A 26,440-nucleotide genomic window follows, 5' to 3' on the forward strand; every position below is an offset into this window, starting at 1 on the left:
GCAAGTGTAGAGTCTTGAATGTGGGCAGGAACAACCCCAGGCTCCAGTATAAGTTGGGAAACGAGCTGTTGGAGAACAGTGTAGGGGAAAGGGAGCTGGGGGTCCTGGGGACAGCAGGGTGAGCATGAGCCAGCACTGGGCCCTTGTGGCCAGGAAGCCAATGGTACCTGGGGTGGGTTAGAAGGGGGTGGTCAGTAGGTCAGAGAGGTTCTCCTGCCCCTCTGCTCTGCCCTGGGGAGACCACACCTGGAATCTTGTGTCCAGTTGTGGCCCCTCAGCTCCAGAAGGACAGGGAACTGCTGCAGAGACCCCCAGGTCCCTCTCCCCTACACTGCAGAATTTTGTAAGAATGGGTGAACAAAGGAACTTTAGAATTGTATCTGTCGTCTCTTATGGTGATCAAGGATTTTTGTGGTTGTATTGTACTCCAGCACAAAGTAATTTTATACGCAGGCTATAGGAGGCTGTATAGCTTAGCACAGATTAAAAAAGAGTGAAGCTGAACCAATGAGTCGTTTTGCTGTTTTTCAGATCTTCGATGACGCCTACAAGTCCCAGCTCAGCTGTGTCGTTGTGGACGACATTGAGAGACTTCTGGGTGAGTTGGGGTGATGAGCGCGAGTCATCATGCCGTGCAGACATACTGAGATATTTTCAGTATTGAAAGGAAGGTTCTGGCACCATTGGGAGCCCTGAACTGCTTTTGATATGGTGGCTTCGATGTGCACGTGCTGGGCGTTAAAATGCATTTTTCATTGCAGATTATGTCCCGATCGGACCGCGGTTCTCTAATCTGGTGTTGCAGGCGCTTCTCGTGCTGCTGAAGAAGGCGCCCCCGCAGGTGAGAGCGATCGGGGGCCAGGTGCCCCGTTCCTGCGGGGTTTGGTCTGGCCGATCGCGGCCGTGCTGCCCGTGGTATTAGCGCCGTTGTCTCAGATTCAGTCAGGTTAATCCCGGCCTGCCGCCGTGCCCTGCATTAGACATCTCTAGGATAACCACAAAGGGCTCAGCTTTCATTATCTAATTACTTAAGGCTGAATTTGCTGCAGTTAGCCCTGGAAATGCTGACTAAGGAAACGGGTTTAACCTTCACCAAGTTTAACCTTAATCCTGCTTTCTGCTTAACTAAGGAATGGGTCGGTCCAAGTCAATCCCTGGCCCAACCACGTGCTCGCTCCTTGTGTGGAAATCGATTTCTGAGCAATGTACGATTGTGGATGGTTTTAATTTGGAATTATCAGGCGTTAATTACAATGGGCGAGGAAAGCTCAGAGCTCAGGGTTTTTCCTCTCCCGCTGATCCTGTCTGTTTGCTTTTTCCGCCTCAATGAGGTTTATGAACATCTCAAGTGATAATGAGACAAACAGGCACCGTTCGCCGTCTTTCCCGTGGTTCACTGGGATTCTGCTGCGTGCTGCAAAGCACCCACATGAATAAATAGCACCCTAATAACAGGGAAACCTTGGAAGTTGGTGTCAGGAAGGGCAGAGAAGCACAACCTGGATGAACACCAGTTTTGGTCACTTTTAACATCCTGGAAACATAACGTACGTGTGAGTATTGTTACCGGTAGAGGGTTTGGTGAAGGGACCTTTCAAATACAAAACCCTGAACTAAACTGTGACACCACAAGCCCTGAAGTTCCCTTGTGACCATCAACTTGGTTTTTCCCGGTGAGGTTTCTGTGCCACGTGAGGTTTGTACCATAACCCCAGGGTTCTGTTCTCGCGTGGGTTGGAACAGAGCGGCGTTTCTGACCATCACCGTCTCATGTAATCATTGAGATACACCTTATATTCTCATGTAACTGGTATAAGTTATGTTCTTATCTAACCTATATAGGTTGTATTCTCATATAACCTATTGCTGGGTATTTCCCAGTACCAGGCGATGATTGTTTCCATTAATCCAAAGGGGAGAAACAACTGGGTTTGATTCAGTTGTCGAAGGATCTTAAAACATGAAATTGTCCATTTTATCCTTGCGTCCTCTGAATGTATTTCGCTGTGAGATGCTTCTTCCCGAACGCAGGACGCAGGCTCTCAGATATTTGCCAAGTTCATGCATGTTGCTGGAGATTTGTGCTCTGCAATGTCTGAAATGCCCTTGAGGCTGGAAGACTTTGGCTTGACAGCCAATATTACGGTGACTTAAGCCATAAATTGTTGGAGGGTAGAGAGTTTTCTGAGGAAATGTCACTGTTTGATTGATGAGGAGAGGGTTTTTTGTCTAAGTGTCCACTGTTGGTTACTGTGGAAATGAGCGCGTTGTGTTCGACCCTTTGGGCTGACCTGGTTTGGCAGCTCCGATGATCGAGTTCCCTCTTGCCTGTTGGTGAGTTCCCTGTGATAATCATGGCACGTGGGGATCTTTTTTAATTTAAAAAACCCAGGGGTGTATAAGAGGTTGAGTCCTGCAGGAAAAGGCCTTTTCCGCTGTATTTACTGCAAAAAAGGCTGAATTTGGGCATGGAGACTCTTGGGGGTTTTAAGCTCAAGTGGGGTCCCTCAGGGATGAGTTGTTCCCGTGGGGAGCAATTTATTAGGAAGTGATGGCTGTTTTCAGGGGGTTTGCTGGAATTTGAGGTGCAGATATGGGCCTTAAATGTGCAGAAATAGCGTTGGGGTACTAACGTGTTCCGTGAGGTCAAACCAAGTCGAGTTCCTGTGGGATTTGGCTCATGGTTTAAGTTCATTCCTTGTAAAAATGGAGCGTCCTGGGACACTGGGCATGTCCCTGTGTTAAGAGGTGCCGGGGAGACAATCGCTGTTCTACACAGCTTAGAATCACAGAATGTCCTGAGCTGGAGGGACCCACAGGATCATGGAGTCCAACTGCTGTCCCTGCCCAGGACACCCCACAGCTCACCCCGTGTGTCTGAGGACGTTGTCCAGTCTCTTCTTGAACACTGTCAGGTTGGGCCGTGACACCTCCCTGGGAGCCTGTTCAGTGTCCAGCACCTCTGGGTGCAGAACCTTTTCCTCATGTCCCACTGACCCTCCCTGGCACATCTCCTGCCATTCCCTGGGCTCTGTCACTGTCACAGAGAAGAGCTCAGCCCTGCCCCTCCTGCTCCCCTGCTGAACCTGCAGCCCATGAGCTCTGCCCTCAGTCTGCTCTGCTCCAGCTGAGCAAACCCAGGGACTGCAGCCGCTCCTCATACGGCTTCCCCTCCAAACCTTCACCAACTTCATAGCCTCCTATGGACACTCTCTTGTAGCTTTATCTCCTTTCTGTCCTGTGTCCCCAGCCCTGCACACAGTGAATGCTCCAGGTGAGCCCACAGAGCAATCCGGATCATCACCCTTTCCCTGCTCTGAGGCGCCTGAAACACAGAGTTGGTTTAAAAAGCTGAAAACCGGGAACACCGAAGCGGCTCCACCGCTCCCGTCCTGGCCCGGATTTTGTATTCACCCCCTGTCGTCACATCGCTCGCAGAATGTTCTTAATTTGCAAGCGGCTTCAATGTACAATTACTGCGGGCTGCACGTGCAGGAGGAGCGTTTCGGGCTGGAGCCTTATTAATTATGCATCGAGGTGTATGTATCTCTGAACTGGTGTATGAGCGATGCTCCCCAGACTCCCCTCTCCCATTGCTTCAACACGGTGTGCGAAGGGCAGATACCTGCAGCTTCTGGTTTTCTGGGTTGTTTGTGCCGTGCAGAAGTTTAGAGAGTAGACACATTAGGCTGTAAAGAAACGAGAAACATTCCTGAGTTTGCTTTAAATTCCCAATCACAGCTCACACTCAGCAATGCTTAAACAGTGGTATCTACTACTCCTTGTTCAAGACTGAAAACACGCTGCATTTTGTTTAGCATCTTTTTTAAAACCAATTAAAAAGCTTTTCAAAAAAAAGATTGGAGCGAAAGAAAATAAACCATGTTCTCTTGGGTCTTTATTCCAATCAAGTTTCCCTGTGTTGTGCGGGGGAAGAGACTTGCTGGGGGATGGAAAGCCTGAAAGGGCCGGCGCAGCGGGGAGCCCGGCGGCAGAAAAGCGGCTTCGCTGAGAACTCGGTGGCGGCGGCGGCTCCGAGAGCCGGAGCTGCTTCATCTACATGCACGGTCACACGGGGCCGGCGCCGCTCCCGCCCGGTTCACGTGCGCTTCCCGCTGGTCCCCTGAAAGCCGACGGTCGGCTCGGGGCCGAGGGCGCATCGCGGCACCCGGCGCTGGGCTGCACGTCCCGCTCTGCGGCAGTGCGGGGTGTCGGGCTTAGCGAGGTGCTCTCGGGGGTGCCCTTGGGCTGCGCCCAGAGGGGCCCAGCCCCTTTCCCCTCCGGGATTTTGCTGATTTTTGAGAAGTTGACGGCGGGGAGAAAGGGAATAATGTTGTTTGGGATAATCCCAGGGGCCATCCTGATGCCGCGTCGCTCGGTGTGAATTGCCACCAACTCCCATCAGCAGTGACGTTACGTTTAGACTTGTAAACCTGGGGAGTTGTGTTTTCTCCCATTATATGGGAGGAATTGTTCATACCCCAAAAAACGTACATGGGTCCGAAGTTGAGTGTCCACCAATGCTCAGTTATCGCGTAGTTCCAGCTTCCCTCCGCTCCCCTTGCATAGGGCTGATTAGATTCACTGTAATTCTGTAATTCGAGCCTCCTCTGACATGTTGAGACTCCATTTGCTTGTAGTAGAGCCTATTTAATTCTTTTATGTTCCAGTTTCTCTTCGGTAGTCAACGCAATAACATGGCGCCCATTAGGAAGTGAATACTGTGCTAGAAACATCAATCTCATCATGCTTGAAAATGTAGTTTAAACCATTTCCTCCTTTGCTCTTTGAAGCCCATAGTTCTCTGCATGATCGTGTCCTTTATTCTGATAAAAATGTATTAGTGGAGAGGTGAAATGTGGGGTTACGCCACTTGTAGAAGGCAATGGGGTGAGAGCTGCACATCCACTGGTGTCCCCATCAATAGGGGGACATTGGGCTCCCAGCTGGAGTAATTTTATTGCCTAAAACCCAGCTGGATGAATCCAGGTTTGAGTGATGTGTCTGTGTCTGATCACTGATGGAAGAACTGGGAGTAAACCTGGACTGGGGAGAAGCCAGAGAATCGTGGTCAATGGGGCAGAGTCCAGTTGAGGCCTGGATCCAGTGCAGTGCCTCAGGGGTCAGTGCTGGGGCCGGTATTATTCAATATATTCATCAGTGATTTGGATGAGGGAATAGAGTGACTGTCAGCAAGTTTGCTGGTGACACCAAGCTGGGAGGAGTGGGTGACACTGGAAGCTGTGCTGCCATCCAGAGACCTGGACAGGCTGGAGAGCTCGGTGGGGAAAAGTTTAATGCAGTAGAACAAGGGCAAGTGTAGAGTCTTGAATGTGGGCAGGAACAACCCCAGGTTCCAGTGTAAGTTGGGGAATGAGCTATTAGAGAGCAGTGTAGGGGAAAGGGAGCTGGGGGTCCTGGGGACAGCAGGGTGAGCATGAGCCAGCACTGGGCCCTTGTGGCCAGGAAGCCAATGGTACCTGGGGTGGGTTAGAAGGGGGTGGTCAGTAGGTCAGAGAGGTTCTCCTGCCCCTCTGCTCTGCCCTGGGGAGACCACACCTGGAATCTTGTGTCCAGTTGTGGCCCCTCAGTTCCAGAAGGACAGGGAACTGCTGGAGAGAGTCCAGCGCAGCCACCAAGATGCTGAAGGGAGTGGAGCATCTCCCGTGTGAGGAAAGGCTGAGGGAGCTGGGGCTCTGGAGCTGGAGAAGAGGAGACTGAGGGGGGACTCATTCCTGGGGATCCATATGGAAAGGGGCAGTGTCAGGAGGATGGAGCCAGGCTCTTCTGGGTGACAACCAGTGACAGGACAAGGGGCAATGGGTGCAAACTGGAACACAGGAGGTTCCACTGAAAGAGGAGAAGCAACTTGTTCCTGGTGAGGGTGTCAGAGCCTGGCCCAGGCTGCCCAGGGAGGTTGTGGAGTCTCCTTCTCTGCAGACATTCAAACCCGCCTGGACCCCTTCCTGTGGAACCTCAGCTGGGTGTTCCTGCTCCATGGGGGGATTGCACTGGATGAGCTTTCCAGGGCCCTTCAACCCCTCACATTCTGGGATTCTGGGATTCTGTAAATCCCTGGTAATGAGTCACACACCAAATGATCTTTAACTGTTGAAAAGCCAAGATCTTCCTCACCTGGCCGTTACTCACGTTGATGCTGATTTTCAGAAGCTGAGCCTGAATCCTGACCTTCTGCAGACTGAACACGTGTCCTTTGTAGTGACCGCTGTAGAAATCAGGGATGGAAAATGGGAATATTTCTGGAAACGGGGGCACGTTAGCAGGACATCTCACACCAGCAGGAATAAACCCGCTGGGTTTGTGTTGTCGGATTTGTCTCGATGGCTTTTCGTGCTTTTGTGCTGATGCCTGGGGCAAAACATTTCTGGCTTGTACCTTTTCCACCCGTTTGCTGAGCAAGTTGCCTGAAACCTTGAGAAGTATGAGGGGCTCCTGACACCTCATTTAGTAATTGATACAGCAAGGATTAGGCTTGTTTTACGGTAACCGGCTTTCCAGCGGGTCGGGTTTAAAGGTGGCAAGTTGAAGCGCATCGGTTCTTTTGAAGAAAACAGAGAAAAAAGATCCGTGTGTTTGGGGTGGAGCTGTTGAAAAACATTCAACTCCGCCTGTTCTGCGGGGTTTTCACCCGTTCGGTCCTCGACTGTTCAGGTCCTGAGCGTGGATCCTAGCGGGGAAACCCAGAAATCTCCGGTGGATCCGACCTCTCTGAACCTGGCCTGTTGCTTTTGAACTGCGTTCAGCTTTTGCTGCTCCTCGTGGTGAAAACAAACGCTCTTTCTTAGTTTAAAACTGATTGTCACGGAGAACCCCGAGGTTCGTTTAAGGGACAGCAGGGTCCAAAACAACTTTTATTAAACCGGTGAGAAACAGGGTTTTAGCACTGCAAAAATAACTTGAATACAGGTTTGGGTGTCAGTTGAGGAAATTATTAAGGGGCAGCAACTGATGCAACAGGAGGTCCACAGAGTGCATGCACGTGGCTTCACCAAAAACAATGCCGGAGCTGCCCCTGAATCCGGGAAGAGTCCACACTGCATGAACACGGTGTGGGGTTGTTCTAAAGGGACACACGTACTCGTAGTGAGTACGGAAAGGGTACACTCGCGATTCTGCGAGGGTAAATTTAGAATACACTCGCAGTCCTGTGAGGAGAGATACACGTGCAAATGTGCACGGAATATTACACGTGCTTGTGTGGAAGCACGGGAGGAAAACACACTCGCGATTCTGCGAGGGTAAATTTATACACGTGCTCGTATTGAGCACGGAAAGTACGCTTGCAAATGTACACGGAAAGTATAAATCCACGTGCAAATGTGCACGGAAAGCAGATGCACTCGCAATCCTGCGAGGGTTCATTTCCTCCCACCCGTGGCGGCGAGGCCAGCGGAGTCTCCGTCCCGGGGGGCAGCGGCTCCTGGCGCAGCGGCTCAGCTCGGAGCTCCAAGAGATCGCGCAAGGGGCGGCGCCTCGACAAGAATCCCGTTTTATAGCCTGATCAGGTCTGACTGTGGGCATTCCAGAAACTTCTCTGCACCCCCACACTGGCTGGGGGTGCCCCTGAGGCCTCCAAACACCCCCACACTGGCTGTGGGTGCCCAGCGGCTCCCTGGCGCCTCGGTGCTCCCTTCTCCTCTCTCTTAACGGCCCTGGCCAGGGGCTCTGGGGTCAAACAGAAGCAGCTGTCAGCCCCAAGCAGCAGAGAGAAGGAGATGGGTCTACACCTTCCATAGCGGAGGAGGGAGGGGTATAGAGCGGGGTGTGCATCCTGCCACACCGATGGTTGATAATTTTGTGCAGTGCTCTCTAGTTTTCATCTTGAGAAACAGCAATTTTCCCCCCTCATTTCCCCTACACCATCTATGATTTTACAGACCTGTTTACCCTCCATTACCAAGAGTCCGTTTAGCGAAGTTATTCTGGATTTCTGACCATCCCTATTCCTTTCCTCTGGTTTCTCCAGCTGGGTGGTGTATTTGGCAGTGTGTGTGAAGGGATGAGCTCTCACAGAGCACCCCGGATTTGTACAGTAGAGCAAGAACTTTTATTCTTTCCCCATTCTAGAAATGTCCAGTGTTTCCCTGTTGAGGAAGGTTTAGTGTCGAGCTGGCGTTGTCACAGAGCTCACCACAATGCCCAATTCCAGTGGCTTTCCTAAATGGCAATAAGTCATTTACTGTCATTTTCGTGTGTGTGGTGATTGCCCGCTGGCCTAATTTACAGCAGGTTTGGGATTTATCTGACTAAATGTGGCTGTCGGCGGGTTGGTTTTCTACAAGCGAACCGGTCGTTTAGGAAATGTTTGCTGTATGAGTCCAGAGCGTGGGCGGCTTTTCTGGGGGGAGGTTTGAATCATCCGGGCTCCGTTAACTGAGAAGGAAATGCAGAGAATGAGATTGTACGTGGGCACCTGAAGTTACGGGAGGTAAAACGCACCAATGACATTTCCGTGCTGCTTGTTAATAATCCTCTCCTGGCGAGACATTTTAGTCTCTGATGAAATCCCAAACTTGTCATAATCAAGCATGGATTCATCAATGCAGAAGCTGCTCAGGTCACGTCACAGAGTAACAGAACGACTGGGGTTGTAAAGGAAAGGAGTTTCTCCTCGTGTTCAGATGGAGCCTCCTGTGTTTCAGTCTGTGCCCGCTGCCCCTCACCCTGGCGCTGGGCACCACTGAACAGAGTCTGGTCCATCCTGACACCCACCCTGAGATATTGATCCATTGATCAGATCCCTCTCAGCTTCTCTTCTCCAGCTCAACAACCCCAGCTCTCAGTGTCTCCTCATCACAAAGATGCTGCAGACCCCTCAGGATCTTTGTGTCCCTCCCTGGACTCTCTCCAGTGATTCCTTGTCCTTCTCAAACTGGGGAGCCCAGCCCTGGCCCCAGTTGTGCAGATGTGGCCTCCCCAGGCAGAGCAGAGGGGGAGGATTCCCCTCCCTGACCTGCTGCTCACACTCTTCCTCACACAGCCCAGGTCCCATTGGCCTCTTGGCCACACGGGCACATTGGTGACTCACGGTCACCCTGTTGTTGAGCAGAGCTCCCAGGTCCCTCTGCAGAGCTGCTTCCCAGCAGGTCCCCCAACCCGTGCTGGTGCCGGGGGTTGTTCCTCCCCAGTGCAGGACCCTGCACTGGCCCTTGTTGAACTGCATCAGGTTCTTCTTGCCTCGTCCAGCCTGGCCAGGTCTCTGGATGGCAGCGCAGCCTCTGGGGTGTCAGCCTGTCCTCCCAGTTTGGGATCTCAGAATCCCAGAATGTCAGGGGTTGGAAGGGACCTGGAAAGCTCATCCAGTGCAATCCCCCCATGGAGCAGGAACACCCAGCTGAGGTTCCACAGGAAGGTGTCCAGGCGGGTTTGAATGTCTGCAGAGAAGGAGACTCCACAACCTCCCTGGGCAGCCTGGGCCAGGCTCTGACACCCTCACCAGGAACAAGTTTCTTCTCAAAGTTAAATGGAACCTCCTGTGTTCCAGTTTGCACCCATTGCCCCTTGTCCTGTCACTGGTTGTCACCCAGAAGAGCCTGGCTCCATCCTCCTGACACTCCCCCTTTCCATATTGATCCCCAGGAATGAGTCCCCCCTCAGTCTCCTCTTCTCCAGCTCCAGAGCCCCAGCTCCCTCAGCCTTTCCTCACACGGGAGATGCTCCACTCCCTTCAGCATCTTGGTGGCTGCGCTGGACTCTCTGCAGCAGTTCCCTGTCCTTCTGGAGCTGAGGGGCCACAACTGGACACAATATTCCAGCTGTGGTCTCCCCAGGGCAGAGCAGAGGGGCAGGAGAACCTCTCTGACCTACTGACCACCCCCTTCTAACCCACCCCAGGTACCATTGGCTTCCTGGCCACAAGGGCCCAGTGCTGGCTCATGCTCACCCTGCTGTCCTCAGGACCCCCAGCTCCCTTTCCCCTACACTGCTCTCCAACAGCTCGTTCCCAACTTATACTGGAACCTGGGGTTGTTCCTGCCCAGATACAACACTGCACAAAAACACTTGCTGAGTGTCCCTCACGCAGTTCATCTGCCAGTCCTTATTCCCTCCATGGTGTTTTATCTGCTGCACACGCTGTTCGCTGTATTTTGGGAACAGGTTCTGCCTTGGTGGCTGCAGCTGAGCTTTTTTTTCCCTCTAAAATGCTTCAGAGCACAGGGAAACTTCTTAACACAATATCTTACCCAGGCTGGTCTGGATTGTGAGAGTTATATACAATAATAAACAGGTTTGTTTAAAGGATTTTTATAGCTTGTATAGCATGGTGTGGATTTGTGCTTGCAAGGTGGGGTTGGTGTGTGTTTGGAGGTCTCGGTTCTGTTCTTGGTTCTGTCTTTGGCGTCCTTTGTACCCTGATCCTTTCCCTGTATAATAAGAAAACTGTTCAGTGGTGCCTATCAGCATGTACATGCTTTGAATAAGAGAGCAGAAATTCTCCTTACGGGGCTTGTGCTTTTTACTGAGTGATAGCATATATAATATCAGATATATCAGCCTTATTTATGAACTGAACTAAAACTCCCCGAGGACGGTGCATTGAGGAAATACAGAGTGACCGTGACAGCAGAGTGAATCAGAATTGAAATGGAATTCTCTCCATCAAATGTGCTGATAATCCCTGTCCCCCTTGTCACACCTGTTATCCCAAGTGCATCTTAGCAAGTTGGACGCACCTTTTAACCTTGGCCTTGGGCGCTAGAGTCAGCACAAATGTCCGAGGTGTTTGTACCCCAGTTCTTGGGGACTCAGCAGGCTCCAAGACTGTTTTACCAGCCCCTTCCAAAGATGTAGGTCACTGAAATTTTGCTTTCACTTAGGTAAAAATCTTCTCCATTGCTGAGAATAATTTATTTCTCTCAGTGTGTTCAGTGCTGTGGCTGAAAACGAGCACGTGATGGGGTTTTCCGAGTTCCTCAGCGTAGGGAGCTCTGAATTCCTCGCAGGGGTGAGGGCTGAATCCTGTTCGCTTGCTCTGCACTGAGTGGGCGCGCACCTTAGTGCGGCCTTTCTGTGCTTAAAAGGGGCCGAGAAGAAAGATGGGGACAGACATTTGAGCAGGGCCTGTTGTGATAGGACAAGGGGTGATGGTTTAAACCAAAGGAGGGAGATTCAGGCTGGCCATGAGGAAGGAATTGTTGTCCCTGAGGGTGGTGAGAGCCTGGCCCAGGTTGGCCAGAGAGGTGGTGGATGAAGCATCCCTGGAGACATCCCAGGCCAGGCTGGACGGGGCTCTGAGCAACCTGAGCTGGTGAAGATGTCCCTGCTCATGGCAGGGGGGGCACTGGGGGAGCTGGGAAGGGCCCTTCAACGCAAACCATCCTGTGATTCTCTGATTTCTCTTGTCAGTCCAGGATTTGGCTGCTTTTCCCCGTGGAATTGCCCGGTTTCTGAGGATTTCCCCTCTAAAGCGGTGGCTGAGCCGGTGATTTTGGTGCCTCCAGACGATGGTTCACACCCCAGGCCTTGCCTGGGCTTTCCCTCCAGGGCCTTGCTGTGAAGCTCTGGTTCCAACCATCGCTTCCTTCTGCTCGTTTGGGCTAAAAACTGTAGTTCATTACCAGTTCTGGTGCTTTCTCCTTGTCACCCTTATGTCACCGAACACAGCAAAGCAGTGAACACAACGGCACTTGGGGAAAACCAGACAAACACTGCCAAGATGCATCATCTTTGTCCGAGATGTGTTAAGTTTGAATAGGTTTTTATCCTTTGCCAAAAGAATGCGAAGCACTTAGGAAATTAATTCTGGCTGCTCTGTGGGGAGAGGTTTTGGGATTTTTGTGACCACGATGAACAGTTTTATATTGAACAGTGCAAATGGCTGGGCGGTGCAGCAGGTCAGGAGGGTGCTTGGCTGGTTCCCCATGTTCTGAGCTGGAAAAGGGTCCGATCACGGCTGAGAATCCCAAAAGCTCCATCCATCAGCCAACGTTTATCGGTGTCCGAACCCTGCGTGGTAAAATTTGAATAGCATTGAGATGGCACCTGCAAGATGGATGAGCAGCAGCTGATTTGTTGGCGGTTGATGTTCCCTGTTCGTTGCTCTGTTATTGATAAACCCGTTCCTGCAGTTGCTGTGGGTTTGAGCTCAGGGGCTGCCGGCCGTGGGACCGTCCCCTGTACAGCCACACCGGCCGTGGGAGGTGGCACTTACTCTGCTGTCCGGTGTGAGCGGTCCTCCTTCCCCTCTACTCCGCCCTCGTGAGACCCCATCTGGAATATTGTGTCCAGTTCTGGGCCCCTCAGTTCAAGAAGGACAGGGAACTGCTGGAGAGGGTCCAGCATAGGGCAACAAAGATGATTAAGGGAGTGGAGCATCTCCCTTATGAAGAAAGGCTGAGGGAGCTGGGGCTCTTTAGTTTGGAGAAGAGGAGACTGAGGGGTGACCTTATTAATGTTTATAAATATATAAAGGGTGAGTGCCACGAGGATGGAGTCAGGCTCTTCTCAGTGGCAAACAATGATAGGACAAGAGGCAGTGGGATCAAGCTGGAACACAAGAGGTTCCACTTAAATTTGAGAAAGAACTTCTTCTCAGTGAGGGTAACAGAGCACTGGAACAGGCTGCCCAGGGAGGTTGTGGAGTCTCCTTCCCTGGAGACATTCAAACCCGCCTGGACACCTTCCTGCGCAACCTCACCTAGGCGTTCCTGCTCCAGCAGGGGGATTGGACTGGATGATCTTTTGAGGTCCCTTCCAATCCCAAACATACTGTGATACTGTGATACTGTGACCATCGGTGCTGTCTGTGCAGTGCCAGGGAATTCACTGTGCCCACAGGGTTTCCAAGTACAGGCTGCTCCCCCATCTGGAATTCAGCTTTTGCTTTGCTCGTGCTTTTAAATTTAATGAGGCTTCAGCTGTTTATAATGCTGAATTTGGAAGGGAAGGTGAGGTAGGAGAGCTGGGAGTATGGGTGTATCTGTGTAACGTCATTTTGGGGCATTAATCTGACTTAATCTGACAGTCGCAAAAAGGCGTTTCTCTTTCCATGCCAAAATCTTATGAAGTGAAACAAAAACCATGGATTTCATATAAATGCTTATCACCAGTACCAGCAAGATGACATGTTTGCTGATGTCTGTAATGTACTGATAACATTAATATGTCAGTATTTGTAACTGGGTTGTATTTTCCTAACGGAGACCCCGGCTGAAGGGTGCACCCGGTACTTGAGGTGTCATGGGCGACACAAGTCCTGCTCCAGAGCGCACCCTGAGCGCACGAGACAACGGGGTTGTGTTTATTTGTTTCTTTGGGACCACAACTTTTCATATTTCCATGAGTTCGTAGCCTTTTGTAGCTGAGGACTCTAAAACACAAGTAAAGGATGGACCGTGGTGTCAGTGCTGATGAGCACAGCTTGAGCAGTCTTGTGTGGCTGATTTTAAATGACTTCTATTACTGAGATATTTAATACTATTAATTTAAGCTGTATTTTTACGTGACCATTTGCCATTTTTCATTTGTAGTTAGCCGAGGCTTCCCAAGGCTGGTTCCTCTCTCGTTTTCCCTCTCCTGACGCTTATTCCGTTGTGTGGACAGGGCCGCAAGCTCCTCATCATCGGGACCACCAGCCGCAAGGACGTCCTGCAGGAGATGGAGATGCTGAACGCCTTCAGCACCACCATCCACGTGCCCAACATCGCCACGGGGGAGCAGCTCATGGAGGCTCTGGAGGTGACACAAAGTTCAAGCCTAAAGAACAAGCTCTAAATTTGCTGGGAATAGCGTGTTTGGGAACACCGTCCCGCTTAAAGTGTCATAACGTAACAGTTCTAAGGCTTCTCCAGATTTCTTCTTCATACAATAAATTAAAGACTGGTAGGTCTAGGGAAAAAGTTTGTGGAGTGGATTGAAAGATTCCCAGGGCATGGAAGTGAGTAATGAATATAATTGGGACGCTTAAAGTGGATGTGCCTGGAGGGTTCCGGTTGGAACGGCATCAGATGAAGGCGTTTGGTGCTGAAGAGATGACAGGTTCTTCAGAAATTTGTGCCCTTAATGGCTTCTTATTCTGTGCCATAGTGGAAATTGTAATGGGTATTGAAGGCTGTGAAAATAAACTTCACAGGCAAATCTTTTGTGTGAAGTTACAATGATAATTTCACCAAAGCCTGAAAGACACAGCAATTTTGATTACTTATTGTGGCTTGAGCTGCTGTGTTCCTCCTGAACTCTGATCTGGAGAAGACCTGGAACAGACGATAAAAGCGAATCACTGACTGCTCCATTAGAGATGTTATGGAAAGAACCATGATGGAATAAAATAATCTTGCCTTGTCTAGATACATTGCGACAGATTTTCTTTCTAAGCTAGAAAACGCTTTCTGCCTCCTCATTCCCGTTTCCCTGAGTTAGGTAGCGCTGCTCCTACTGACGACCTCCTGTTGTTGATTTAGTTCTGATTCTTTCCCCCCCTCAGCTCCTGGGTAACTTCAAAGACAAGGAGCGCAGCACGATCGCACAGAATGTCAAAGGGAAGCCCGTCTGGATTGGCATCAAGAAGCTGCTGATGCTGATAGAAATGTCATTACAGGTAAGAATGTTTCTGGTCCAGGGAGGACGGGGGTAGACAGAACAGTCTGAGAGGTTCTCACTTCTGGCTGCCTTTGAATGGGTTTAATTGAGAAAGGAGCTACGGTGAGACGAGATTTTCTGAACTAAGACGTCGCCGGGTCTTGGTCTGCAGAGGGACCTTTAAAACCCACGGCGCCCATGGGCTGCTTGGACCGGGCACCTGGCAACCAGAGGGACTGGATTCACTTACCCTCCGTGAAATGCGAAATCTCTTCTCTACCCCCGGCACGTTAAGGTTGCAGATAGCAATCACTTAGGATTTATTTAAAAAAAAGGTGCCTGGGCAGGTGTATGTGCCCTTTCCCTGGAGAAGATAAATCTGTCAGGCAGTTCAGCTGCTCTTCTCTTCATTTTCCACTTTCAGCACTTTAAAGAACATAATTGCAGAGGGCAGAAATATGCGGCTGCTCCCCCTCCCCTCAGCCGCCCTGCGAGCCGCGTGGGCTCGTGCTCCGCAGCGTCTGCCGCCCGAGCGGGGCCGTAGCGCGCGGCCCTAATCCCCCGCTGAGCTCTCAGCGCCCGGCTGCTCCCCCCGCGCTCCCGCTCGCTTTGCACATCAAATGGATTTAGTGCAGCTGAGTGAACCCTCCTTAGATCTTCCCGGAGAGGCTGAGCATAAGCTAAGAGGCATGTGGTTTAGCAGCATATAAGTCATGTATCCCTCTGTTTGCTGCGCGCGATTCTGTTAAAACTTGCACAGCGCCGAGGATGTGCTCTGACTGGATGTCACCTCAGGGAATAAAGTCATTTATCTAGATTACTTTTTCCTCTTCTTCCTTGGCTTTTAATTCCATACCTACAGGCAAGTCGGTAAGTCATTGCTCACATGTATTAAATGTATTTCGGGGGTGCAGGCCTGCAGGGACGGCCTGGCGCTGCTGCAGAGCGGGTCCCTGAGCCTTGACAATGGATTCCTGCTTCTGACACAGGATGTTTGCTTTTGCTGCTTTGACCTTAAGTGTTGGTTCTTCTCAAAACTGAAGGTGAAGGTTGTGTAAATTATAGGCAGTTCTGAATCTGGAGAATGGGTGGAAATGCTTGACCCAGACTTGTTCCCAGCATCACCCTGCGCAGGCAGGTAAATGGGTCTTGTGCATTTTCTTTATTTTAATTGGACCGACTGTTTGCATAGAATCACAGGATCATTTTGGTTGGAAGAGACCCTTAAGATCATTGAGTCCAACCATAACTGAAACCTGGCACTGCCCCGTGTCCTGAGAACCTTATGTCCGTCTGTCCAACCCTCCAGGAGTGGTGACTCCAGCACTGCCCTGGGCAGCCTGTTCCAATGCCCCACAGCCCTTTGGGGAAGAAATTGTTCCCCAGATCCAACCTCAACCTCCCCTGGCGCAACTTGAGGCCGTTTCCTCTGCTCCTGGCGCTTGTTCCTGGGGAGCAGAGCCCGACCCCCTGGCTCCAAGCTCCTTTCAGGCAGTTCAGAGATCAGAAGGTCTCCCCTCAGCTCCTGTTCTCCAGCTGAACCCCCCAGGTCCCTCAGCCGCTCCCATCACACTTGTGCTCCAGCCCCTCACCAGCTCCCTTCCCTTCTCTCCACTTGCTCCAGCACCTCAAGGGTTTTCTTGGTGTGAGGGGCCCAGAACTGTCCCCAGGATTCGCAGTTTGGCCTCCCCAGTGCTGTTTTGTAGGTGAGTCAGTGGCCGATAAGGCTGAGAGAAGACGGAAATGTAACTTTGTGCCGTTCCTGACAACTTGAAGAAATGAGACATGAAGGGCTGCGCCTGCCAGTGTAGATGATCGATGATCCACCTTTGCTGCTCTGTGTTGGTCGCGAGGTGACTTATGTTATCACCCTCAATTCAGGTGATTGCGTAATAGTGCATGGCAGCTAAATATGGAGAAGTTCTGCTCCGAAAGGTCTGGGGTGTTTACGTGACTCCATCTGCTGAACTGCTATAAATACAGGAGGGCGATAAAGGCTCCCACTAAATAGGAGAACACTTGTACCTGAATGCATTGAAAGACCACAGTGACAGCTGGTTTGGCTTTTACAGGGAAGCAGAATTGCCCCACATGACAAGTCCAAGACTGGTTCCTCTTTCACCAAGCTGCACCACAGCTTTTTAGAAAGAGATTTGAATCTGAAACCCCTTAAAAATTCCAAGTGATGACTGAAATCTCTCAAATTCAGCTGACTGGATCCCATAGTGAATTAATTACTTGCCAAAAGGGTACACCGAGTTTCTTTCTCTGCCGTCACTGCATCGTAACTGTGTTCTTTGTTTTATTAGGCTAGTAAAGCCAACGAATGCTAGACATAGGTATTCTTAAGCTGTTCAAATGACTTTCAGTCTGTTTCAGACTCAAGTCTTGCTGAACCAGTCTCGCAGTGTCGAAATTCCTTCTCGGAGAACCGTGAACCGCTGCCTCGCTCTGCTGTCTCGGGTCGCTTTGTTGCCTTGTTTATGAGCCTTGCAAACCCACACTTTTTGGCAGCTTAATTTCCCCTCAAACTTATTTTTGCTGTTCCTGACCCTCTTTAATGCCGAACTACTCATATTTAGTGTCACATACTCCGGTCGCCTTGTCTACGCTGGGTGTCCTGGCGTGATGTTTTGTTCTTGCCGTCGATACATGGACACGCTCACAATTTGCCACCTGAGCCCAGAGAAGCTTGGTTTTGAGCTGCAGCGCCTGGGTCACCTCTCGGCGCTATCGGGTGCCGCTGGGGACACGAGCCGCCTTTTCCCATCGCTGAGGGCTGGTCCCGTCGGCTCATTCTGTTGCTCTTGGACCTCGCTGGCCACACTCCAGAGCCCAAGGTCTGGCGTAGGAACCTGAATACGCCAGGCAGCTTTCCAGAAAACCCTTTTTTGCACCTCCAGTATTTCCCAGTTTGATAACTTCTCTTGAGCGTAAATAAAACTTAATTTAAGTTGTTCATAATGCATTTTAACTTGCACGCAAACTTATTTTGAAAGGTCATCACGTAACTGTGCTATTTTAAACTGAACACTGTATCTGGACATACTAAGAGGATTTGCTGCCAGGTTTACAGGAGCGCTGTGCTACCCAGGGCCATGCGCGTTGTACTGGAGCATCTCCTCTTCTCTGCACTGAAGATAAATGAAGTCATTAAAGTTCTACTTTGGTTAAGGGGACACTGCATCACCTAGAAAGGAACATCCGTTTTCTTGCCTCCTGTCTGAGCTGTGTCACCGCCAGTCTGTTCTTCCAGAAAATCTCCAGATTGACGGCAGCGTTTCTCACAGAATCACAGAATGGACTGGGCTGGAAAAGCCCTCAGAGATCACCCAGTCCAACCCTTGGTCCAACTCCAGTCCGTTGACCAGATCATGGCACTAAGTGCCATGGCCAATCTCAGTTTACAAACCTCCAGGGCCGGTGAGTCCAGCACCTCCCTGGGCAGCCATTCCAATGCTGACCACTCTCTCTGCACAGAATTGCTTTCTAATCTCCAGCCTCAATTTCCCCTGGCAGAGTTGAAGCCCCTGCCCCCTTGTCCTATTGCTGACTGCCTGGGAGAAGAGCCCAATCCCCCCTGGCTAGAACTGCCCTTCAGGTCGTTCTAGAGAGTGCTGAGCTCAGCTCTAAGCCTCCTCTTCTACAGACTGAACAAGCCCAGCTCCCTCAGCCTCTCCCCATAGGGCTTGTGTTCAAGTCCCTTCCCCAGTCTTGTTGCTCTTCTCTGGACCCGCTCCAGCACTTCAATCTCTTAAATACCTTATCTCCTTTCACAGGGCACCAGAGTGGCTGTTCAAGAGTCACAAACGTGCTTCCTCCTTGCACTTCCTTGACACCATCTTCCGTACCTTCCACGGCAGATCAACCTTCTGCTTTTGTGTCTTGTGTTTTGTGATAAGTTCTTTGATCAAATTTGCCTCTTTGTTGCCTTTCGGCTTCCTGCTGTTGTCTTTTGGACAAGATGGTGTGTCTGCAGGCAGATGCTGTTCCCAAAGAGTCTGTGGAGACCGTGTCAGTACAGATTATGAACCAAGTGTTTTACCATGGCCGCTTTCTCATGTCTGAGTAAAATGGGGTGAGGAGGCAGCACCTTTGATTTGGGAAACACCACACTGGCCTTGGCACGTTTGAATTTTGGCTTGTTGCATTAGTACAAGTTTTCTAGGAATGAAAGGAAGAGGTTTGTTCATATATATCCACCTTGTTGGGTTTTTTTAGATCTCTCTGATTGGTCCTTTGATGTTATTTCCTGCTTGTGATGAATTTTCCGTGTGTTTCTAAGGTTTCACCACGTTCCTGACAACAGGACAGTCTTTGCAGGCAGGTAATCCTCTTGATCAGGGAGGTCAGTGATCTTAGAATGAGCCAGGCCCTTTGGCTGTTCTTTGTGACTTTCTGTCGATGGCCAGAAGTGACACCTGGCTCCATCTCAGTGCTCCTTGGGTCAATCTGAGATGTGAAAGATTCTTTACTGAGCAAATTGCATGGTTTTGTGGCCTTTGCGAAAAGCAGCTTGACCCTTGACTTGCTGTTTCAGATCATAGACTGTTGGTATCGGTGTGCTCAGCAGCACAACCGTCCGCTGTGCTTGTGCAGGTGGTGCCTTTGGGCCTCAGCAGTGATCCTGCAGTGTGGGTGTGTAAGGAGTGAGCTGCGGTTCCTCTGACCATCAACCTGCCTTTCACTGGTTCGCTTGATTCGCAGAACCCTTAAGGTGTTAGACTCACAGAATCCTTGTTGGAAAGGACCTCAGGGTGTCATCTAGTCCAACTCAGACCTTCAGAAAGCGCATGTGTAGGTGATTACAGACATCTCACCACCCTCTTCAACACCATCATTGGATGGGAGCCACTGCTTTCCAGCTCTGACAGGAATGGGTGAAGTTTGGGGTTTGAAACGTTGCCAGCAAGGTCCACATCTCGGCCCTTCATTGCCCAGCTCTCTCATGGAGCATCTGTCTGGGAGTTTGGACCACAGAGGAGAAGTCAAATCTGAGGACCTGGTGGGCTGCCACTTGAGTAACTCCTGAAGAAGTCCTTTCAGAAGCAGATGTCTTTATTGCCAATATCTACAAAAATGTCGTGTGTCTTATTTGAGAAGGCCAGGCATCCCTCTCAGAAGTGTTTTTCTACTCAGGAGCAAGGATAGAATGAATTTTGTTCTTTTCCTCCAATCTCTTTATTTTATGGGTTGTCTGGAGCTTGTTTAGAGTGTGTACACTGGCGATGCTTTTTGCTTAAGCTTGGCCTTGGCAGCTCTGGTTCCTGGGCTTGTTTTGTCTGTCCGGGTAACCTGAGGTTGACGTTTCAGCCACTTTTGAACCTCCTGTCCAGGACTTGCCGTGCTTGAGCGCTTCATCTAGCTCACCGCGCAGGTGGTCTCTGGTTCCCTAGGGTAGACTGTGACCTCCTTCTCTTTGGATGAGTGTCACGGAGAGCAGGGAGGTACTGAACAGATCCGCTCTGCTCATTGCACCCATAGCATTTTTTTGGTCTTTTACTGTGCACCCCCCTGCACAATCAACTGGCGCTCAGGGGCATGTCCAGTTGGGTCTTGAATACCTCCAAGGTTGGTGACCCCATAACCTGCATGGGCAGTCCCTAACAGTGTGTGACCACCCTCGCGATGAAAAGCTTCCTCTTCTGTTTATGTGGAGCTACATTTCAGTTTGTGTCTGTGGCCTCCTGCCCTGTCCATGGACACCACTCGCAAGTGTCTCTCTCTTCTTTACTCCCATCAGGTATTTATACACATTGATGAGATTCACCCTTCCCTCCCCAGGCCCGAGTCCTCTACTCCAGGCTGAGCAATCTCGCCTCTCGCAGCCTCTCTTTGTGTCACAGATGCTCAAGACCCTTCATCATCCTTGTGACCCTTTGCTGACTCTCTCTGGTCTGTCACAGAATCCCAGAATGTCAGGGGTTGGAAGGGCCCTGGAAAGCTCATCCAGTGCAATCCCCCATGGAGCAGGAACACCCAGCTGAGGTTCCACAGGAAGGGGTCCAGGCGGGTTTGAATGTCTGCAGAGAAGGAGACTCCACAACCTCCCTGGGCAGCCTGGGCCAGGCTCTGGCACCCTCACCAGGAACAAGTTGCTTCTCCTCTTTCAGTGGAACCTCCTGTGTTCCAGTTTGCACCCATTGCCCCTTGTCCTGGTTGTCACCCAGAAGAGCCTGGCTCCATCCTTGTGTCCCTGTCTCTCTTGTACTGGGGCACCCTGAACTGAACACTGTCCTCCAGGTGTGGTGTCACCAGTGCTCAGAACAACTGAAGGATCATCTCCCACCATCTGGTACCAATGTTCCTCCTTACTTAGCCCAGGGTTCCATTGGCCATCTTTGCTGCAAGGGCCCATTCATTGCTGCTCCACCTTCAGCTTGTCCTCCAGGACCCTCAGGTCCTTTTCTGTGCAGTCCCTTTCCAGCCAGTTGTCCCCCTGTACTGGTGCCTGGGGTTGTTCCTGCTGAGCTGCAGGACTTTGCATTTCCCTTTGTTGAACTACGTGAGATGTATCAGTCTGTATGTCCATCCAGCTGAGGTCTTTCTGAATGACGGCACCATCATCAAGTGTGTGAAACACACGTCCCAATTTTGTGTCACCTGCAAATGTGCCGAGGGTGCGCTCTGTCCCCAAATCCTGTTAATGAAGAGGTTAAATGATACTGGCTCCCATTGGCACATAGCGCTGGTGATTGGCCTCCAACCGGGCTTCACGTCGTGGATCACGACCCCTTCAGCCCAGCGGTTAAACCAGTTTTTGGTCTGTTGTGCTGTCCCAGGTATTTAGTCTGTTCTTACCAGTAAGTGACGCTTAGTTTGGGTGGTCACACCTTCATCAAGTACTGGCCATTCTGGAAACATCCAGAAATAAAGGAAGAGAGGTGATTGAGCTGTCATAGGCCTGTGGGATGAATGAGGTCAGGATGCACCTCAAGATGCCATCTAGTCCAACCTGTTCAGGCAGGATCAGCCACCAGGTCAGACCAGAGACCTTTGGATGGGGAGGATCTGAGGCCCTTGGCTGGGTGAGAGTCACATCCTTACTCTTAGTGTGGGTGACACCTGTGGCTTCCCCAGGGAGAGGGACTCCCAAGCAGTTGGTGTTGGGGGCATGTGGCCCTCCTCTTCCAGTTGTCTTCAGCCTTTCTGATAGAAAAGTAGAATCATGGAATCATTTATGTTGGAAAAGACCTTTAAGATCATTGAGTCCAACTGTTAACCCAAGTCCACTGCTAACCCATGTACCACATCTACGCATAGAAAGGGGAGAACATACTGACAGGTCTGCTTTTCCTGTGTATCTGAGTGCTGACTGGGAAAGGCTGTGGAGAAGAATTAGACCAGCGGGGTGGTGTAGACACTGTCCTTGTGGTCACCCGTTATGTGGCACAGGAGTCCCTCAGCACCTCTGCGTCAGGCATTTCCAACACTGCGTTGGGTGGTGTCTTGTCTCCCGGGCTCCGGAGCGTGACCTGTATTCCTGTGCACATTGAAAACCAAAGTAAGAAGCTCAGAGATCCTCAGTAATTTCCTTTAAATCATCCGGTTTCAGTGAACTTATTTCTCTGGTCTAAAAATAGCGCAGTAGTTGGTATTTAGGTATTTGCCTCGCTGAGATATTTCAAAGTGATAGGGACTTATACACTTTCAGGCTTTTCTTAGCACGAAGCAGAAATTCTCATGGGCTGTTTCTTCCCTGCGTGTGTCGCTGCTGGTGCTGTTGTTGTGTTAGGATTCATTTTCTTCCAAGCTGTTTCTGAAGACGTTTGTTCTGCCCTCCACTGCAGTGGTCATGGTTGTAAGTAGGTGGCTTCCTCACATGTGGAATTGTTGGAAATTTTCTTTAGGAATATAAAACATGGTAGAGGAGTTCAAGAGCCCTTGTTCTGCCCCTCTCGGGGGAGCACAAACTGAACTTTTGCTTCCCCTCCAAGGACAAGCCCCAGTTTTATGCCTTAGTACAGCACTTGCCTGTTTGTTACCAAGTGGGTGGTAGAGCTGGGGATCCCACAACCAGACAACTTCAGAGCAGCATTTACAGCACGTTTTCAGAATGAACCCACTGTCTTTTCAGCAGCGTGTTAAGGATACAGGGTGTTGATGGAGATTACAGAAAGAAGCTGGAATTTCTAGGCCAAATGATCTGTTGCAATAGAATCATAGAATCGTTTTGGATGGACCCTCGAGATCATGGAGTCCAACCATAACCCACCCCTGGCACTGCCCCATGTCCTGAGAACCTTATGTCCGTCTGTCCAACCCTCCAGGGATGGTGACTCCAGCACTGCCCTGGGCAGCCTGTTCCAATGCCCCACAGCCCTTTGGGGAAGAAATTGTTCCCCACATCCAACCTCAACCTCCCCTGGCGCAACTTGAGGCCGTTTCCTCTGCTCCTCGCACTCGTTACGTCGGAGAAGAGACCAACACCCTCCAATCTCCTTTCAGATAGTTGCAGATAGTGATAAGGTCTCTCCTCAGCCTCCTTTTCTAAAGGATAAGAAAATACAACACAAAGATACTCAGAGAATCAACATTTTCTGATGTTCATGGTCCTGACTTGCTGTGTCTTGGTGTTGTGATGGCAATTTGCTTGGGGTCTTTCACATTAGGGAGGGTCAACCAGCCCGTGCATCAGCACGAAGGACTGATGTGGTTGCACCAAGTGTCCTCTGCTGGTGGCCTGAGTGTGTGTCCTTCCTCCCGCGTCCCTGTCGTCTCCATCCCAGTGCTGGGGAGAGTCAGGGCTGGTCTGGGGGTGTTCCTGCTGATGGAGCCACAACACAGGTTGGTACTGGGAGTTCTGGACACCTTGTGCTGTGATTCCCCTTTCCCTTGTGTGTGATCCCACCAGGTGCAGCTCCTCCCGGGCTGCTGGAGCTGTAAGGGGTGAGTTGGACAGAGGAAAACCATCTTTGAGGACACCTTCAGTCTGTTCTGGGCTTGTCTCTGGCCAGGCCGACGCTCGGGCAGTGAACACACACACACACACACACACACACACACACACACACACACACACACACACACGCACACACACACACACACACACACGCACATCTCCAGGTGTCTTTGTGGCCTCATTCCCTTACTGAGCTCCATGGAAGGCCGTGTGGCACTGATGGAGATCTGTTTTGTTTGGTGTTTAGATGGATCCTGAGTATCGGGTGAAAAAATTCCTGGCTCTTCTGAGGGAAGAAGGAACGTAAGTACTTTTATTTTAAAGCACGGTTTAAAATCCTCTTCTCCACGCAGAAATGAGCGTGGATCCGATCCGCAGGGTAGTGGATCCGATCTCGTCGTCGGCCCCTCCTGTATTGACAGCACAGTTCTTACAGCCATATACTGCTTGTTTGGGGAGGGGGAGGTCCTGATGCCTTTTTGAGAACCTGCATGCCTGAATTCTCTACTTTTTTAGTTTATCTGTGACTTTAAAATTTAAAGGAGGTATTGGACCACTTAAACTAAAGTAAATCTGAAGAGATTTATTCTGCTAGAGATAAAATCCAGCTGTCTATCTCAAATCTGGAACTTTGATCTCTTGTATGTCTCCTGTCTGAGAGAAGGATGTCCTGCTCTTTCCCCTGTAGGTATCACAGGGAGTAGTTGGGCCCGGTCTTGACATTGGCATCTCCTAGAAAATGACTTTGTATTACACGTAGGGCAGAACCTGTGCTGGGGAAACTCACAGCAGGATCTGTCCTGGCTCCATGTGAGTGGGTTCCAGTGTGTGCTTGATGCTTTTATCCGTGTGCATGTTTTCTTGATGGATTTGGCTTCTTTTGCAAGAGTTCCTACCCTAGACTGAAGGTGGACCAAGCGCAGGATCAACAGCTGGAAAAGTGACCAACCTGGAGAGTATCCACTGGGATCTTCACCCTTCAACACACTGGACAAAGTGAAACACTCCCCTGTTTCCAGGAGCCCAACGTGGAATCTGCATGTTTAGTGCAATACAGTATCTTTATTCTTCGTCTTTAATATACTGATGTCGTGTGGAAGTGTCTTCTAGAACACCGTGCTTCTGTCTCCGTGCAGGCCAGGCCGCGTTCGCTTTTGATTTTCGCATGGGGGAAATGTCCTGTAAGTTTCGAAGCTCACGCTCACTTGTGTCCAGCACCCAGCTGCTACGATAGGAAAAAACCCCCTGATTTCTAATAAAACCTGACAGTCTGTGGTGAAGATGTGTTAAAGTCCTGCTCTCTTACCCTGATGTGGTGAACACTTCCTTGCTGTGCCATCCTCGGCCTCCCTGAGCGCTGAGCCGGGCCGATAGCCTAAAACCAGCACTCACAGTAACTGAGCTCCAGAACTTCCTGGATGCTCACACCTGTGCTCATGTTTCCCCAGGTGTTTCGTGGCCCCATGAGAGAGACCGGCTGGTGGCGTTAGGGACGGGAAGGGTGTTGATCAGAAACTTCCAAATGCAGTATTTAAGGCATCAGAGCTTGTTGTTAAATCAGCAGCAGTTCCAGAGATGCTGGTTGCAGCCTGGACACTCTTTGTGAGCAGCTTTGCTGTGAACCAGCCTCGTTATATCCCGGTTTTCTGCCGTGTCGCCAAAGGTTGAAATTCCTCCTTAGAGACAGAGAGGAGAGCGAGCTCTGCCGATGCACGGGGTGCGCGTTGCCGTGTTTTTGCACAGAAATAAAGGAATGTGTCCCACTTTGCTGCGTGGTCCCTCCCCAGGAGATGTCTCACGTCGGTGAGATGCTGCTGACGGCTGCATGAGGCTGCTCCCCGCTGGCTCTTTGGCTCCACACGTTTAATAAGGTTCGTGGAACATACCTCAGTTTGGTGGGGCCTGAAATCAAAGCCATTTATGAGCTCTTAGTCAGTGTAGCTTCCTAAACTAGACCCGACACGCGGTGCTCGCGCTGCTGCGGCTGCTCCGGCCCGCGGTGGCGGCGCCGTCCCCAGCGCGTACGGAGCGTTCGGTCACTGCGCTCTGGTTTCTTCTCCTTTGGCAGTGCTGTTGTGTTGTGGTGACATTGCGAGTCCCAGTGGTTATTATTCCCTCTCATTTTGTGTACGATCTTGTGAATTTATTTGTTCCTTTCTTTCCTCTGCCAGTCCCAGTGACAGCAGCAGGCATTAACTTATATTTCAGAGCGAATGATGTAAACCTTATTGTGTCTTTGTCCAGAACTATATTGATGAATAAATATCTGGTTTAATTGCACATTCAATGGATATAATAAAAAGCACAACTACTTGTGATGATCTGGGAGACATCCGTGTCTTTGGTGCCGGTGGAGCAGGGGTCGGTGTGTGGGGTGATGTGCAGCGTGAAGGTGGCAAAGCTGTTCCTGGGCTGCTGGTGGCCAGAGGGGTGTTCAGGTGGTACGTGAGCAGGGATGGATTGAATGGACCCTCGGCCTGGATGGGTTCACCAGGGCTCATCACAGGGTCAGGCTGGTTGGGTTGCAGGATCCCTGTAGATCCCCAGCCCCACCTGCTCACGCAGGGTCCCAGAGCAGATCACACTGGTGGGTCCAGGGGGTTTGAATGGCTCAGAGAAGGAGACTCCACACCCGCTCTGGGCAGCCTGGGCCAGGCTCTGGCACCGCAAAGGAAAGAAGTTTCTCCTCGTGTTCACATGGAGCCTCCTGTGTTTCAGTCTGTGCCCAGTGCCCCTCACCCTGGCGCTGGGCACCGCTGAACAGAGTCTGGTCCATCCTGACACCCACCCTGAGATATTGATCCACTGATCAGATCCCTCTCAACTTCTCTTCTCCAGCTCAACAGCCCCAGCTCTCAGTGTCTCCTCATCACAAAGATGCTCCAGACCCCTCAGCATCTTTGTGTCCCTCCCTGGGCTCTCTCCAGTGATTCCTTGTCCTTCTCAAACTGGGGAGCCCAGCCCTGGCCCCAGTTGTGCAGATGTGGCCTCCCCAGGCAG

General features: G+C 50.8%; 1 protein-coding gene across 2 annotated transcripts in view; it reads left to right on the forward strand.

Moving 5' to 3' along the window:
- The window catches only part of NSF (N-ethylmaleimide sensitive factor, vesicle fusing ATPase), a 90,225-nt gene extending 64,464 nt beyond the window's left edge, over positions 1–25,761 (forward strand). Inside the window, exons 16-21 of one of the 2 annotated variants that reach the window (XM_065856200.2) lie at positions 532–598; positions 762–841; positions 13,564–13,698; positions 14,444–14,557; positions 23,688–23,743; positions 24,129–25,761. In XM_065856200.2, coding sequence (XP_065712272.1) covers positions 532–598; positions 762–841; positions 13,564–13,698; positions 14,444–14,557; positions 23,688–23,743; positions 24,129–24,144 — 468 coding nt within the window. In that variant the 3' untranslated portion in view covers positions 24,145–25,761. The remainder of the gene's footprint in view (positions 1–531; positions 599–761; positions 842–13,563; positions 13,699–14,443; positions 14,558–23,687; positions 23,744–24,128) is intronic. The other variant, XM_065856199.2, reaches the window with a different exon arrangement.
- The last annotated feature ends 679 nt before the right edge of the window (positions 25,762–26,440 follow it).

Source organism: Patagioenas fasciata, chromosome 22, assembly GCF_037038585.1.
Source record: "Patagioenas fasciata isolate bPatFas1 chromosome 22, bPatFas1.hap1, whole genome shotgun sequence".
Classification (NCBI taxonomy): Eukaryota; Metazoa; Chordata; class Aves; order Columbiformes; family Columbidae; genus Patagioenas; species Patagioenas fasciata.